Source organism: Pithys albifrons, chromosome 1, assembly GCF_047495875.1.
Source record: "Pithys albifrons albifrons isolate INPA30051 chromosome 1, PitAlb_v1, whole genome shotgun sequence".
In the NCBI taxonomy this organism is placed as follows: domain Eukaryota; kingdom Metazoa; phylum Chordata; class Aves; order Passeriformes; family Thamnophilidae; genus Pithys; species Pithys albifrons.
Window position 1 is genome coordinate 83,580,454 of NC_092458.1, and position 17,058 is coordinate 83,597,511.

The 17,058-nt window shown below is 39.0% G+C and overlaps 1 protein-coding gene across 4 annotated transcripts in view; it reads left to right on the forward strand.

Moving 5' to 3' along the window:
- Window positions 1-17,058, forward strand: part of TENM4 (teneurin transmembrane protein 4) — a 614,726-nt gene that overhangs the window by 416,159 nt on the left and 181,509 nt on the right. For all 4 annotated transcript variants that reach the window (XM_071556826.1, XM_071556796.1, XM_071556807.1 and 1 more), the window contains 2 exons: window positions 5,756-5,926; window positions 10,751-10,965. In XM_071556826.1, the coding sequence (XP_071412927.1) occupies window positions 5,756-5,926; window positions 10,751-10,965 (386 nt within the window). The remainder of the gene's footprint in view (window positions 1-5,755; window positions 5,927-10,750; window positions 10,966-17,058) is intronic.

A 17,058-nucleotide genomic window follows, 5' to 3' on the forward strand; every position in this document is an offset into this window, starting at 1 on the left:
CTTGTGTGCTCCCCTGTGATATTTAAGCAAATATACTGACATCCTTACATAAATATGGATTGAAAACCTGGAGTATTCCTAGTTCAAAGAAACTGGCTAGGTTTTCAAATCAGAAGCCCAAAAGACTTTCTGTCTTGCTTGAATGCCCTTTACCCTCTGCGCCTGCTGTAAATCCAGGCTCACAGTAGTGACCATTAACTTGATTTTTGAGCTTCCATTCCAGAAAACTACTTGTTCATTGGTCAGGACAAAATCAGTTGTTAGCTGCAAAATGGTTGCTGTTTTATTAATTGCTTAGATTCTGGAGGAGCTTTGCCTGTTTGAGGAATCAGCAGGCCAGCAGTGGTACCTGCAGGACTTAGCTCTGAGAGGACAGGGGAGAAGGCAGCAGCAACGCCTGTGAGCTGCTGTGAGAATGCTTTTAACAAACACTATTGAAGCAGCTTGGTGGCTTCAGCTGAAGCCTTAATTTCAAACATCGTAATTGATTGGTTTGGTTATTTATTACACTTAGCTTGCAGCTTTGGGCAAAGCAACAAGCTAATAAAGGGCCAGGAGTTTGTTTTTCAATTTTTTGCTGACTAGTGTGGTTTCTGGGGGTCTCATATGCTTCAGTAAGCATGTCTTGTCTTTTCTTCTCCCTGTGATCTATCACAATCATCTGCCTTTCTCTGCTAACTCCTTCACTCCATCAACCTGCCTCAAGAGATGTCCATTTTGTTGACCATGTGAATTATTATCTTTCTTTGTCCTTTTTCATCCTAAATGCTGTACTACTTCCTTTGTTCTCTGCCCTGCTGAGTAAGTTGTTTTGACTTTAGTGTTTTGCTGTCTCATAAGCAAGTGACAATAATACAAAGATATCCAAAAGCTTAGTGTCTCTTCAAAACAAACTTGGAAACAATGTTCCTCTTTATTTGGCTTAATGGCATCAGCTGATGCTGATTATGGTCTCCACAAGTAGCTATGGAGTAGACATAATGTAATATAGAAAGAGATAATATGTTAAAATCAAAATATTCATGATCCTGAATATTTGGTTCCACTAATATGAATTTTGATTTGTTTCCATGGTTAAATAGCTCAGCTGATGCTAAACTGTTTGCTAATTTTCTCTGCTGAAGTGAGTCTAATCCAGCAAATGAGCAGCCATAGCACATTGGTGTGGTTGAAATGCTGAACTCGGCAAAGTAATCAAACCCTGAAGGGACTGAAGTTTGGTATCCTTCTTGCTTCTTGTTTTCCACCGCAAAGGCAGATAAAGGTCACTTAGGACTGAGGATAAGGTGGTTTATTCTGCTACAGAAAATGACAAAACATGAGCATAATGGGCCAGAGGCCCCAGATGCCTTTATATTTTCTAAGTTGTTGGTGTTGAAACAGCCCGGAGAGGATGTGGGGTTTACCCTAAGTATTGTTTCCATTCCAAGAGAAGGCAAACAAAAGAGTTTTATTCTCTCTGGGAAATAAAACCAAAGCTTATGTAAAGAGCCTGTCATGGGGCTTCTCAGGCAGTGAAAGCTACATGGTATTTTACAAAAGGGTAGACTTTAATGATTGCTAATTGCAGAGTGCTCTTTTAATACATGGGAAGCCTTCAATATCTGAATATCTACTGAGCACCATGTTGAGAAGGGAGAGGGAGAAGGACATGGGGTCTTTTATGAGGGCATTTACTCTCTGTCAGCCACATCTTGTATCTGGCTGAGCAGAGTGTGGAGGGAAAAGCCAGAGAAAATATCCACAGTGGGTTCCATTGACCTGGAGACTGAGAACATCAGGAATGTGAAACTATTTTTACAGCTTCACTTTGCTGTTAGGAACATTTATGCTTTGAAGTATATGATTGTGCCTCTCATCCATGGTTCCCGGGCTTTTACCTGACTATGGTCCATCTTTTTTTTTATTCACAAGAACTTTGCATCAATTTAGCACAGAACAAAGCTGATTTGTGTCTCTCCACAAACCTTTAAACCTGTGTGCAACAACCGTTTTACACATTCCATTGATATGCAAAGACAAAATGTCCACTGCTGTTACTACTTAGCATGAGTATGGCAGTGAGACTGAGCAAGAGGAGGAATGCATCTTCCACCAGCTTGCCAATCAGACACTACTGGTATTTGGAAGATAGTAATGAAATCACTTAATTAAGTGATTTCCTAATAACATGCCTGCTGCCCAAGTGGGTTTCCAAAGTAAATCAGACTTTTTGTTCTTGTTTCAGGTTGACTTTTGTAGTTATTGTCCACATGTAGCAGAAATTGCATGGTGTCTGTTCACCTTATAGGTGGACATATTAATAGGTTTTTATTTTGTGCTTAGAAACATGAAATCAGAAATACTGAATAGAGTAGTAGCTCTGAGCTTTTGCACTTCATCTTCTGATTTTTTTAAGCCATTCGGTAATCAAGATGCTATTCAAATAACTCTCTGTTTCTGATATCTGCGCTTTGGTGTGCATGGTGGGAATAGAAGTTGTTCTCATGGGTCATCATTGGAGACCTTCTTACAGCCTTTCCGTACTTAGAAGGGAAAGATATAGAGAGATTTTTTTGCTAGGATCTATAGTGACAGGACAAGGGTCAATGGGTTTAAATGAAAAGAGAATATATTTAGATTAGATATAAGGAATTGTTTTTCTTAAGGGTGGTGAAATAGTGAAACAAGTTGCCCAGAGAAGCTGTGGCTGCCCCATCCCTGGGAGCTGGGGGTTTGAGCAACCTGGTCTACTGGACGATGTCCCTACCTGTGGCAGAGGGGCTTGGAACTAGATGGTCTTTAAGGTCCTTTTGAAGCCAGAGTATTCTGTGATTCTTTGATTCTGTGATCTATGTGATGATGGGATCAATGTATACAAGAAGCTTTTTGCTTTAGACAAAATTAAAGACAAAAGCTAACATATTAATGTGAGCCTTTTGACTCTGTGTGACAACACAGTATCTATGTTACAGATAACTTTGTTGTATTTTCTAAATTGTGATATTGTAAGACACTTTTCAAACATTTAGGAATGAACATGGAATGGTTGATTGACTTGCTCAAGTGGATGGATAAACTAGCACTTCCAGGCTACTGGTTCTGTCATTACACTGAAGCAAGGCATTCCATTCTTTAGACATTTCCCCTCAAGTATTTTAAATGCATTTCAATGCCTGGAAGAAATGTTTGTAGTTTTCCCAATGCACCCAAAACAATGTTGAGTTTTTCACCTTCATTTGCTTGCAGTAAATAATGATCTACCACAACAAAATCCTCTTAAGGAGCGGAGAAGCAGCAATGTCCTTTTGGGGAGACAATGGCTTTGCAATGTGTTCCTAAAAGTCAGGGTGGCCCTTGGACTCTGCTGTCCAAAGGACAGAGCCAGTTAAACAGTGGTGTGAAAAAAGCAAACCACTGGGTCTTTCCTGGCCTAACTGGTGATGCCCAGTATAAGCTCATGCAGGTCATAGTAACATCAAGACATCCGACAGATGGAGCTGAAATTAAGCACTTAGGGCCAGCTGAAGTGTCTGGCTTGCTTGCTCTCTGGGATTGCCTCAGTTTGGAGGAGTGAACAGTGTGTGTTTTGTTCTGCTTGGAACGACAACATGGTTAAACATGGAAACTTGTATGCTGCTAGCACCTAAGCCTTTGAGCTCTCTAACAGCTCTGCAGCACCTGGGTAACACTCTGGTCCTTGGAGAGGTCCAGCCTGGATGGCATTGTCAGGCATCATCCATTACTGAGTTTAGAGCAAAACCTGCTGACAGAGAGGTGCATGAAATGCCTTCTAGAGCTTGTGAACCTGTGAGTGTAAAGTAAGTTAAATGAATTAACACACAATTGCATTTTAATGCCTAAACAAGTTAACTGAGTCAGTCCTTGAATCTGCTGTTGTTCTCCTTTTCTTTTTTGTGTAGTAGGAAAAAGCAGATTCCTACCTGATGAGGTTTTATGAGGTTAATAGCTATGAAGTACCAAGGCAGTCTGATGATGAGGGCTGTATAAACACAAAGATATTATGCAAGCCTAGCAATGCCAAATGCTTGATGCAAATTCCTTGCTTCCAGTTTGATTTCCTCTCTTCCCTTGCACAGTTTCTCTGCCAAGTAAATACACTCCTTTCATATGAAAGTACTCATCCCTCTGCCTAAAGTATCCTGGTTGAGTTACGAGTTATATTGGTAGCATTCCTTCTTGGTATTTGTACCTGATCAAAATTAGTTTTGAACAGGTTCTCAGGAGACCTTTCTTGCTGTGTTTCCTTACTGTTTGGGAGCTTAAGGAGAGTATTTGCTTTCTTAATGGTTAAGACTGTTAACAAACCCAGTCCCCGTTTACATGGTAAATGGTGAGTATTGCTCTCATTGTGTTTTGTGGTGTTAGAGTTGTGCAAAGACAACCTTAGTTATGTTAGATGATGATAGATGACCTAATTGCGACTTAAGTGGAAGAAATTACATATTCTGCTAAGTTGCCTAAACATACTATTTGGCAACAACTACTCAGATTACTTTTCAGTCCTCTTGAAAAGCTTGTTCCTGATGCACAGATTTAAATAAACTAACTGCATCCCATAGAGTGGTTGCCAAGCTCAGGTGTATCTTTGTGAATGCGAAGAGGACTATAGGCCATGGAAATGCTCTGTTTCTTTACTGGTTTTGTTTATTTTAAATGTCTGTGATGTTAGTGCCATTGTACAGTTTCCTGGAGAAATTATAGTGTGAAATATCAAGGCTTTCCCTTAAAAGAGAAATGTCATTCCAAATGTAGCAAATATCAGATCATTTAGCTGTGTAGAGCCTGAAGCTAAGCTGGATACTGATTGAATATGAAATGTTTATGTTGTGGACAGAAGAACTGATACGGGAAGCCACATTGTTTTGCTTTATATTTGCAAGGGACAAGTATTAGTTGTATAAGCATATGATTTCCGTACTCCTCATACATGTGTTTGCTTTTTAAGTAGTCTGTCTTTTTCCTTAACTTCACTTGTCTTTATGTAATGCCTTGAAATAGATTCACATGTGCACTGGATGATTTTGCATGGCACAGAAACCTACACAGAGCTTTGCCCTGATATCATAGAAATCTAAATGGTGCTGCTTGTTTTCAAATCTCCAGGATTTATCTTTGATCTGAATAGAAGAAGCTGAATTGTACAAAGGAATGCTCAGACATAAGTCATTCACATTTGTGATGCAGAGCACAAAGGCATGTGTGCAAGATGGATCTTAAATTACCTTAGTTTTTACTTGGGCTTAACCAGGAAAAACTGTCAGAGATGTCTATAAGAGCTTCTGTGTATAATTGGTGGGTTCAAAAAAAAGAAAAGAAAAAAGAAAAGAAAATTAAAAAAGAACCTAAATGATACACTATGAATATGGCAAAACAAACCAGAGTGCAATTCCCTGCCATTTACTTGTATGTTGAGAAGTAATATTCCTTGTATTTCTGTGTCACTCCAGCGCTGGGAAGCTTTCTGAAACACTGTGCCTGTTTATGCTTTCATGCAGACCATGAGTAAGGAGTGGTTCTGCTGGAAGAACCATGGTGGATTGCTACAGGTGATCTAAAATAGCTTAAGTGGGTGGAAAGACCTAGGGAGCTTGTATGGTAGAAACAGTAGGGGCTGTCTAATTACATTAATCCCATTCTTGTCCTAAAGCAATGACCACTAATAAGGCAATGGAGCAAGGGTTTAGAATGTGCCCCTATAGTTCTGAAACTCTCCCAAACAGAAAAAGATGACTTTTCTCATTGCTCACCACAGCCATGCACCTGTTTGGCCTAAACTGGCACCTGCAGCCGATGGAAGGGCAGATGTATGAAATCACGGAAGACACAGCCAGCAGTTGGCCAGTGCCAACGGACGTCTCCTTATATCCCTCGGGGGGCACAGGGTTAGAGTTACCTGACAGGAAAGGCAAAGGAACCAGTGAAGGTATGGTTGGTGTGTGTCCATGTTGTGAGTCTTCTGTCTGCCTCTAAACCCAAGCCATCCAATCTCATGTTCCATTACCCTTAATGCTGCCATCAGCAGGTGCTTTTCCAGTCTACCTGTCTAGAGCTAGTAATCGTCGGTCTCGTTTCCATATGTTTCTAAGTGTCATGCCCTTCTGATGTCCACTAATGCAATAAAACTGTGTGAAACCCTCCCCATGCATTCAAGGCATTCTCAAGGTGAAGCCATCTGTATGTTATCTCACAGGACGCAGAAGGCCAGCATGAAAGCCCTGCCTCAAGTGGCTATTTTTGTGGGAAGACATTGTCTCGAAAATTAAATGATTCCTAGAGTACTAGATCAAGTTTTCTCACAGCAATACAAAAATACTTGAGTTTGCCTATTTTTTGCCACCTAGTAGCAAATGTTTTGAGGACCAAAATGTTTACTGAGAACTATTACACTTTGAGTTTTGGCACTCCAGAGTTGGACATCTCTTTGCAAAAGTAGCCAGATAAAAGACCTAGTCCCCACAAAGAATCATGGTGTTGACAGAAATTAGTGGCAGCTGCTGAGTCCTCAATTGGGCAGCACCTTATCCAGCAGCTTTACATCTTAGTGTGCTTTTTTTAGAGGCAACAGTGCCAAAAGTACCTGTAAGCTCTGTAAAGTTTTGTTGCTCCCTAGACTAAGCTGAAGAAATGAGAAAGTCAAATTTTCAGGAAGCCATTTCTTCGTGTGTCAAGCTTTTCTATTCAAAGTAAAATTGAAAATGTCAGCTATTTCTGGTCGTTATTTTGGTGGAAAAAGTTTTGTGGACAGATAAGACATGCAACTGTTCTGGAAACTCACTGAACTCAAAAACTTCCAGAGTGTTCCCTGGGCTTTGGCTGAGAGCCTATGTTTACATGTTTAATTCAAATTAATTGGAGTATTTTTTTCTGTAAGAGCTTATCTGTCTTTATCCAAATAAAGGCCATAATCATGTGTGTTCCTTAAAACATTGTATTTACTAGTAACTGACAGCTGCCATCAAATTGCTACAAGGAAAAATCAGCTAAGCAGGTTATTCTCACCAAACCTTACTAGACAGTGCAGCAGAGCTGCAGACAGCCCTGCTGTTATATTCAAAAATACTTCATGACAGATCCTTTTTTCCCCCTCTGACTTGCCATATGTTTCATTTTTGAATCATCTAACTTTGATTTGTCCATTTCCTTTTAAAAGTCAAAATGAAAATAAATGAATATATCCAAAACTAACTTCCATGTGAAAGACCTCCATCTGATTTTATTTTCAGGCATGTTTACAGTGACATGACTAGAAGTTTTGATTGCCACTCTGTTAAAAGAGAAAACTGGGAAATATCCTAGTTCATGTGAAGACCCTTCAAGATAGTGCATCATATAGATAGTAGGAAATCTGTAGGCTTTAGAGGAAAATACTTTGTCCTGACTTTAAAAAAACACATCAGGACAACATCTTTGTTTCAGGAGTGACACTGTCCAGTCTTAAAATGCAGCTCTCTCCCAAGCTGGGTGGCTATGTAAGTAATCCTGGACTAGCAGTGTTGCATGACTTCTACTCTCAATCATAATGTATGTGACTGAAATTTATTTTAAAAAGTATTCAAATATATTTGATAGTCTTCTGGATCAGAATGAAATAGGCTGGAATGTGTTAGAACATCCGTAGAGCTGATTTGAATGAATCATTGCCAATGTCTTGCCAACTCTCAGTCTTTCTTTCTCATCTCTGGCTGTGCTCCAGGACAGCACTTACCTGTGTTTAAGCCCAACCCTGTTTACCAAAGCACTTAATCACATGCTTACATTAAAGCATGTAACTGTGATTGAAGTTGGAGAAATGTGTGTTCTTAAGTGTTTTGATGCATCAGGGTACCTTCCTGTCAAAAATACAGACAGATTCAGCAAGGTCTGAAATTAAATAGTACATTTTGATATCCAGAGAAATTAGGAACAGTTGCTATGGCAACTAAAAAGTTCAAGGTAATGTGTGGAAAGAGCAAAGTAATTGACAGCTCAATTAAGAATTCAGACCTGACGTTAATTTTAAGGAGTCACATATTCTGATTAAAAACTAATTTCTGATTAGAAGCTGAAATGGCTTTTTTATTGTACCTTCTTTGTAAATATCCAGTCCACAGAGCATGATCTTACTTTAGGCTAAAGCTGATGAAACAGGGATGGATTTCAGGGATTGAGTTTAGATGGGTGAAGAGAGCCACTTTTTTAACTTCTGTATCAGGATAAACACCAACTGCTGGCAACATGATATAAGAGTGCTTAGGATATCAGCTTCTCAGACATACAACTGTCCACCAAGAGGAGATGTAAACTTTTTAATTGTGTGTACAAAAATTATTTCTGTGAGACTGCCTTTTGCAATCACAGAAGTATTTTTGTTTGCATGAGCAAGCACTGCTCTTTGTGCAGAATACATCCTGTGCTCATTTTCTCCAGGCTCTCTCATGCATAGCATTATCTGTCATATTAAATTCTTACCTTCCCTGATTCACTCTGATGTACAGTCTTTATTAATGAACAATCAGGGGGCGTATAAAATACTTTCGGTTTTCATCTGAATTTCTAAGAATCTATAAAACTTGTCAGTAGTAATCAGAAAAAATTTATACTTCATTTGAACCAAAATATGTGATGTCTTTAGCTCTTCTTTAATAGAATCCTCAATCTTTTCATCATACAATAATGCAGTAAGAAACTTTGTGTGAAGATGTGGGAACTGTTTCCTTTTATCCTGACAGTGTGAAAAGTAATTTTTAGCATGCCAAATAAATAGTATCAATCCAGTTGATAAAGTAATTCCCTTCAGAATCGAGCTGGTTGATTTTCATTGTGCAATTGTATTCTGTTAGCTCAGAATGAATCAGAAAGAGTGTCCATTTACCTAAGCTGCTTCTGATTATCTCCTTTAATACACACTTAAACTGAAAAAGAATAATAAGTCAGCAGATTTCCCCCCTGTATTTATCTGAAAGTGATGAGCAATGATAAATTAGGACCTTACAAAAGTAACGGTATCTTTTTTTTTCCTGTGGACATGTATACAGCCTTTGCATATACACCTTTTGTGCTGGTATGCATAAAACTTCTGCCATAAGATAGCAGAGAAATGAAACATGCCATCAAGTCCTGCTCCAGCAGTGTACTTAAGCAGTTGTTGACTTGAAATCAGGGGTTAGTGTTACTGGAACTGAAAGTTCTGCTAACTTTTAATAAATTAAAAAAAAAAGCCACACCAAAAAAACTCCGACAAAACAAACTCTCAAAACCCCTCCATCCTTAATAGTTAATATGCATGTAATTTCTATATTGGTTTTCAGAGACAACTAACAATTTACATTTGTTTATCCTGGAAAGTTTATGTTGGGATGATATGTGGAGAGGTTTACGGAAATATTGCAATTAATGTTATGTAATATTAAAGGAAATATTGTAATTTGAAACACTAAAATAAAGTGTTCTATCAATCACGTTTTCAACGTGGCAAGTAAATTCTGAGACTATTTGATGTGAATTCATGATAGATGGGAAAAGATATTTTTTGTTCCCATTTCTCAAATGTAGGTTCTGGAAGAAAAAAAATTACAATGTCATTTTCCTACAAAAGAGTGTACATACCTGGAAGTTTCCTTCTCATTTTGTTAGACTTGTTTGATCTGTGAAACACAGAGTAGTGTGCTGTAATGGCATGGAGATGAGAAAACCAATTTATTTGAATTTCCAAAATTAATAATTAGTCCTTGTTGGTGACATGTTGCTCTCCTTACTAAAGCCGAAATCTTTCAGGTGATGCTACTGCATACTTTTCAACAAGAAGTATCCTTAATAAAGGCTATTTGCTAAGCAGTTGCCTTCTTCATCGTCTTTATGCCCTGCAGATAAAGCTGCAGCCACTGGTCAGAGCACAGGCCAAAAAGGCAACATTCTATCATTTCAGATTTTTATTCTGCCCCTTTTTCCCTGGTCTTCCTTTGGGTCCAGATTTTTCAAAGCATCCACCTGTTTTGAGAGCTGTAAGTATATGAATTTCTCAGGTGTGTTTTTTAGGGTGCTGAGCTCTCTGCTGACTCCCTTGGACATTACTGATTCCATTTGAATACCCAAGCTCTCCATCCTGGTGGTCAGTTCAAGAAACAGATGCCTCTATTTGTCTTCTGAAGGAAAATGAATACTCATAGCACACTTTACAGATTATGTTGCAACCTAATTAAATCCTCTCACATTTCTTAACAGATATTGCTCAAGTGCAGGGTATGATTTCCTTTTTGTGGACTGCTCAACAAACTTCAAATGCCACTGTCAAAAATTAATTTAATAGAGAAACATTTTGCTTTCCTTTCTCAGGCATGGTTCATGCTGCTGTTCTCCACACCACCATTACACGCTGTGACACACTACCTCACACTTGCTCCACTTCTTCTTTGTAATTTAATGATGACTTCTCCATTTATGAAGTTATTTAGGATATAATACTGGATGATTTATTCTTATCTTTGGAATGTAATTACATACTCTCTGATGTTACAATTTAAACAAAAGGCTGTTTTTCTCCAAGTTGCTCTACCAATGTTCATGTTTTCAAACAAAACAGTTACTGAAGCCAGAAATAACCCTGCCAGTTTTCCTCCCCTAATCATATGGATTGGCTAGACAAAGTACTCAGAAGACTTCAGGACACTAATAGACTGTTTCTCAAGATCAGTGTCAGAAATACCAGTATGACTGGCTTACTTTCAGTATCTAAGACTAACTGAAGAATTTTGTTCCTGTGTTTTGGCAGGAAAGCCCAGTAGTTTCTTTCCAGACGACAGTTTTATAGACTCCGGAGAGATTGATGTAGGCAGACGAGCCACACAGAAGATCCCTCCTGGTATTTTTTGGAGATCTCAGGTGTTCATCGACCACCCAGTGCATCTGAAATTCAACGTGTCTTTAGGAAAGGCTGCTCTGGTTGGCATCTATGGCAGAAAAGGCCTCCCACCATCACACACACAGGTAACGAGACCTTATTTCACTTAAATAGTAGTTGTCTTAAATTATATGTTTGTATGGTGCATTGTTTTATTTCATCTATTTCTTTCAAGAATTTGTTACATGCTTTAAGATGTCTAAGATCCTTTATCCAGGGAAAGAGAATCGAGTGACAATTGCAAAATTTGCACACATGAAGCTGATGGACTGTAGGCAGAGGCAAAGCAGGCAGTTGCCTAAGGCATCAAGCTTCCAGAGGAAGAGAGGGTTTTCTGGTGCTGGTAGTCACTGAGGGTTACCAGCTGGTTGCTCCAAGCAGCATGGGATACCATCTTTTCTATCCAGTGCTTTGCACAAAGGCAGCCACGCTCAAATTGCCTGTGAAAGAATCTCCTCTTAAGTAGTTTTGTGTGTCTCTCTTTCAGCCACTGCCTTCCCCCTGTCATGGTAAGAGCTGCAAGATTGGTCACCTTCAGGGGACCAAGATTCACTTTTGTCTTACATGCTGAAACTCCTTGGGCCAACCCTTCACGTTATATATGTTGACCATCAGCTTTGACTGAGAATGGTCAGGGCCAAGTAATTAGCGTATAAGCAAAGAAAATCAAGTTTTTGCAGAAAGCCACCAACTTAGGCAAAAATCAAGATACAGTTATTATTCTATAGGACTAAAATGAAAGTAGATGCTTTTCTTAACACTCCTTGGAAAAAAATACATTAAGAAAACCCCTGAAGAACCATCCCCTTAAGTTAGGATGTTATACATTATTTTCTCTACTTTCTATTTCAATTTCTAAGCTGCTCTTAACCAGATTGATTAATACATTAGGGCATAACACATTGGCAATGCAAAGTATCTTACTCCCACTTGTATCAGCAAGTTATCAAAGGATTAGCAGGTTTATGTTAATGTATCTTACCCTTACCCTCCACTATTAGATGAAAATATTTGAGATTTATAAAAATACCCTAACTTTCTGTTCTTTTTGAATAAACAAATATGTTTATTACAATATCTCTCAGTAATAAGGTATTTTCTACTTATTTACACACCTCCAACTTATTTATGTCAAAGAGGTGTCATAAATCTACACTTTCTCTGCCTACTTTTCTGCAGAATTAAAAGATTTTTGTAGGCTCAGCACATCATAAATTCAGTGCCACAGTAATGCTATTGCCCATTTTTAATCAGTCTCTTTTCACTCAGAGATTCAAACATTTATAACTTAAAACTCCTGTGTTATTTGAATAAAAACTCAAGTCATGATTGTATAATACAAACTCTAGAGTAGAAGTCTGTGTTAATTTTATTTGTTTATTATCATTCTTAAATTTTGTTGCAGAACAGGACTTACTGCATGAATAGTTTCAATTGTTTAAGTAACAATGTAAAATGTAACACCTAAGCCTCAGATTTATTGAACTTAAAATCTTCACATATAGTGGGGCTCACGAAGCTGTGACAAAGAAGGTTTAGAGTGAATTTTAGAAAAGGGGCTTCACCCAGAGGGTAGTTGGGCACTGGAACAGGCTTCCCAGGCAAATGGTCACAGCACTAAGCCTGACAGAGTTCAAGAAGTGTTTGTCCAATGTTCTCAGGCAAAGGGTGTGTTCTTGGATTTGTGTTGTTACAGTAAAATCAAAAGTGAGCAATTCAGATCTATAGAAAGCTCTGTGAGACTCAGCTATCAGCCAGGAGCAGCAAAGAGCTCAGCTACTGCTGGCTGATAGGGAGGAGGTTTACTCCCCAAGAATTCACATAGTAAGAATTCACAAGACTCTGCAGGTGCACGAAAACAGCCAGGATAAAATAATATAAACATGGGACTTGTGAGATATGGGTTTTAACCAATTGAAGTTTCTAGCGTGGTGGTGTGTAACTCTTTTAGCCAATAAACTGTAGTTCTAACCCTATATAAACTGTGTGCTTTGTGTAATAAAATGTCTTCACTATGAATCTCATAGATTGTGTGAAGTCCAGTTCCTCCACCGTTTATTTTTAGTTTACTTTAGGTTTGTTCTGTGTAGGGCCAGGAGTTGGGCTCAATGGTCATTGTGGGTACCTTCCAACTCCTGATATTCTGTGATTCACTATACCCAACCATAGAAATGTTTTAGGCAGTCAACAAGCCCACACCAATTTACCATTGCTGCTGTTCTTTCTGTGGCAACATTTTTGCTGGGATATTCTCAGTGATTACTCAGTGTCAAGACCTTTCCCATTTAAATCAGCATGGTTGTGTATCAGTTGAAGCCTCAGCTGAGAATGGAGTGTTGAATGTGGAATGAGGCACATGTTTGTCAATATTACATGCTGGAAAAAGCAATGCACTTGCTCAGAATCCTTATAAGTGATACTATTTGTGTAACCGCTCATGGAGAGCTGCCAAGTGTATTTAAAAAAAAAAAATCATCTAGACCAAAAATGACCAGAGGGACATTTTTCTTCAAACAATAAAAATCATGGTACACTAATAGAAGCAGATCACAAAATCCACCCTGCTCTGAAAAAATAATTTAATGGTGCTGCAGATTATTGATTCAATATTGATTTGTTACTTGTTAATATTTTAGTTTGTTAATATTTTAGTTTGTTAATTATCACCTTTTTCCTAGATTTATTGCTTTATAAACATGCTCTTAATTAAAACATTGTTTTCCTTTTATATATTTTTGTCTGATGTTTAATCTCATCACAATTTATTAATCTGAGGAGTCATTAAATAGGCAACCTGCTTTCTGTGTTGAAATATTAAACTTGTCTCTCATATTTAGTACATTCTACATAAATGTCTTCTTTTCTTTTGGATAATCCTAAGTATTTGCTGCACCCCATAAATCTAACCAATGAGTTATATATTTCAAAATTTTGAAAGGAGTTTCATAAAAAAATCTTCGCAAAATGTGTGTTTAGAGCAGTGTACAGTACAGAGCAGTACAGTCTCCCCTGAAAGAATTTAATAAAGGATCAATTATTTTCTTCCCCAGCCTATCTGATGGCAGTAGTAAAGCTCTAGCTGATTATCAGGGTTTTTTTTCTGTGTTACCTAATAAGATATTTCTGCTGTTCAGATAATCCACCTTCTCTAGTATGAGCCTTAACATATTTTATCCTGTTTCAGGATCTTTGAATTGATCGCAAAGCTGTAGACCCCTAGAATATATTCCTGAATTTCATCAGATGTTTGTGGCTGTTTGACCCTGAGGGAATGTCAGATGCTCACCAAAACTACTCTGTCACTCCCCTCCAGAACTGGACAGGGGAGAGAAAAGTATAATTTAAGGCTCATGCGTTCAGATAAGGACAGGGAGAGATCACTCGCCAATTACTGTCAAGGGCAAAACAAACTTGACTTAGGGAAATTAATTAAAGTTATTACTAATGAAAATCAGATTAGGATAATGAGAAGTAAAACAGATCTTAAAACCACCTTCCCCCCACTCTTCCCTTCTTCCCATGCTCAACTTTATTCCCTATTCTCTGCCTCCTCCGACCCAGCAGTGCAGGGAGATGGGGAATGGAGGTTACAGACAGTTCATCACAAGTTGTTTCTGCTGCTGCTCAGGAAGAAGAGTCCTTCCTGTTCTCCAGCATGAGGTCCCTCCTACAGGAGACAGTCCTCTGCAAACTTCTCCAGCGTGGGCACTTTCCACAGATAGTAGTTCTTCACAAATTGCTCCAATGTGGGTCACTTTTTCCATGGGATTCAGTCATTCAGGAATGGACTGCTCCAGCATGGGTTTTCCATGAGGTCAAAAGTCCTGCCAGCATACCTGCTCTAGTGTGGGTTGCAGGTGGATCTCTGCTTCCCTGTGGACCTCTGTAGGCTGCAAAGAGACAACCTGCCTTACCATGGGCTGCACCATGGGCTGCAGGGGAATCTCTGCTCCGGCACCTGGAGGACCTCCTCCCCCTCCTTCTTTGCTCACCTTGGTGTCTGGATAGTTATTCCTCTCACATGTTCTCACTCCACTCTTCTCTGACCACAATTAGTTCTGTGCAAATTTTTTTTTTCCCTTCTTAAAATATGTCATCACAGAGGTGATGATTGCTACCATTGCTGCTGGGCTCAGATCGGTCTTGGAGCTGACTGGCATTTGGTCTGTCAGACACAGGGGAAGTTTCCAGCAGCTTCTCAAAGAAGCCACTCTGGTGGCCCCCCCGCTACCAAAACCTGGCCATGCCAATGTGATAGAGTGTTTGAAGTCTTATTTATCCATGTTAAAATAACAAACTATTCTAAATTCTCATTGGGAAACTTTCTCTGGCTGTGGTGATCGTTTTCTACTTGAGGTTGCCTATGACTGTGGTCACTAATAAATAGGAAGAAAAAGCAAACGCCAGTTTTCTGTAGTCTTAGAAATAAATCATACAGAAGCCCAAAATAGTTCACTGTTAAGTAAAGGCATTTCTTCTCATTTTCCTCAAGAACTCATAATAAAAGTTACACAATTTTTTATAGTCTATTAGATTTAATCTTCCTAGATCAAATCCTTTTTTAAACTCATTTTAATCTAGGCCAAAATTTAATAAATCATAAATTTCAGGGATTGGCCATCACAGCTTGTGGAGGACATTTCTCCATTTGTACAGTTTGAATTGATTAACATGGTATTTTATATGTGATTTCCTTGCTGGAAGTAACTAATTGCCTATTAAAAATCTTTGACTATATTAAAATGCAATAAAGTACAATCCATTTGTGGCTCAATTAATATTTACTACTAGGAACTAGTAACTTGGCAAAGTTACTAACATCTGCAATGGCATCTTGCAAATATTTATAAAAATAAACTTTTGCTTTTGGCAGGAAGCCCCAAGTAAGTATAATTCAGATTGGACTGGAACAACAGCAGCTCACCATACCTGAATGCCTTGAAATTGTTTTCATCTCACTAAGATTTAAATATCTACATCTAGTATATAGCAAGAAATGGTTGCTTGTAAGCACAATCCACAGGACATTTCTTAGATGTCCACTTTAGGATGAGGCAGGTTGCATCCTAGAAGTGTCTCTTTCTTTGCCTACAATCCTGTGGTTGTAGGAAACTAGTCCAGACTGCCACAGAGATGTAACCATTTGGTGAGGTGACCTTTACCTAAGGTTTCTACAGTTACCTTTAAAAAATGTAGTCAAGCTGTTCCATCAGTCTTCAAAATGAAAATGGAAATACATAGCTTTTTCTCTTACTGGTTTTAATGTCTTCACTTCACCTGGCCAATGTCTTCCTTAGTCACACTCAGCTCCATTGAGATGTTCACAGCACCCAGACACCACGATGATGTCCAGTGTCACTGTCCTGTGTAGCTGTGTCTGTCAGGCTCACACTGAGATCTGATGAGGCATCAGCCTAGGAAATAGCTCATGGCTACAAATACCTGGCTCACAAAGTGTCATTCAAACCAGCCTTTCACTACTATCCTCTTAAATCATCCTATTATTTTCATAGAATCATAGAATATCCTGAATTGGAAAGGATCCATCAGGATCATCGAGTCGAGGTCTTGGCCCTGCACAGGACAGCTCCAGAAGTCACACCATGTGCCTGAGAGCATTGTCCAAACACTTCTGTCAGGCTTGTGCTGTGACCACTTCCCTGGGGAGCCTGTTCCAGTGCCCAACCACCCTATGGGTGAAAGATCTTTTCCTGATATCTGATCTAAACCTACCCTGACTCAGCTTCATGCGGTTTCCTCACATCCTGTCACTAGTCAGGGGAGTGAAGAAATCTGTACCATCCCCTCCACTTGCCCTTGTGAGGATGTCGAAGGCCACAATGAGGTCTCCCCTCAGTCTTCTTTTCTCCAGGCAGAACAAACCAAATGACCTCAGCTGCACCTCTTACAGCTTCCCCTCCAGGCCCTTCTCCATCTTCATTGTCCTCCTTTGAATGCTCTCTAGTAGCTTAATGTCTTTCTTATATGGCAGTGACCAAAACCGCACATAATATTCAAAGTGAGGCTGCCCCAGTGCTGAGCAGAGCAGGATAAGCCCCTCCCTCAACCAGCTGGCAATGCTTTCCCTGATGCCCCCGAGGACGTAGTTGGCCCTTTTTCCAAAGCAGAAAAGTACATGTGTTTAGAATTTATACCTACATTATATTTTTAGATTTTAT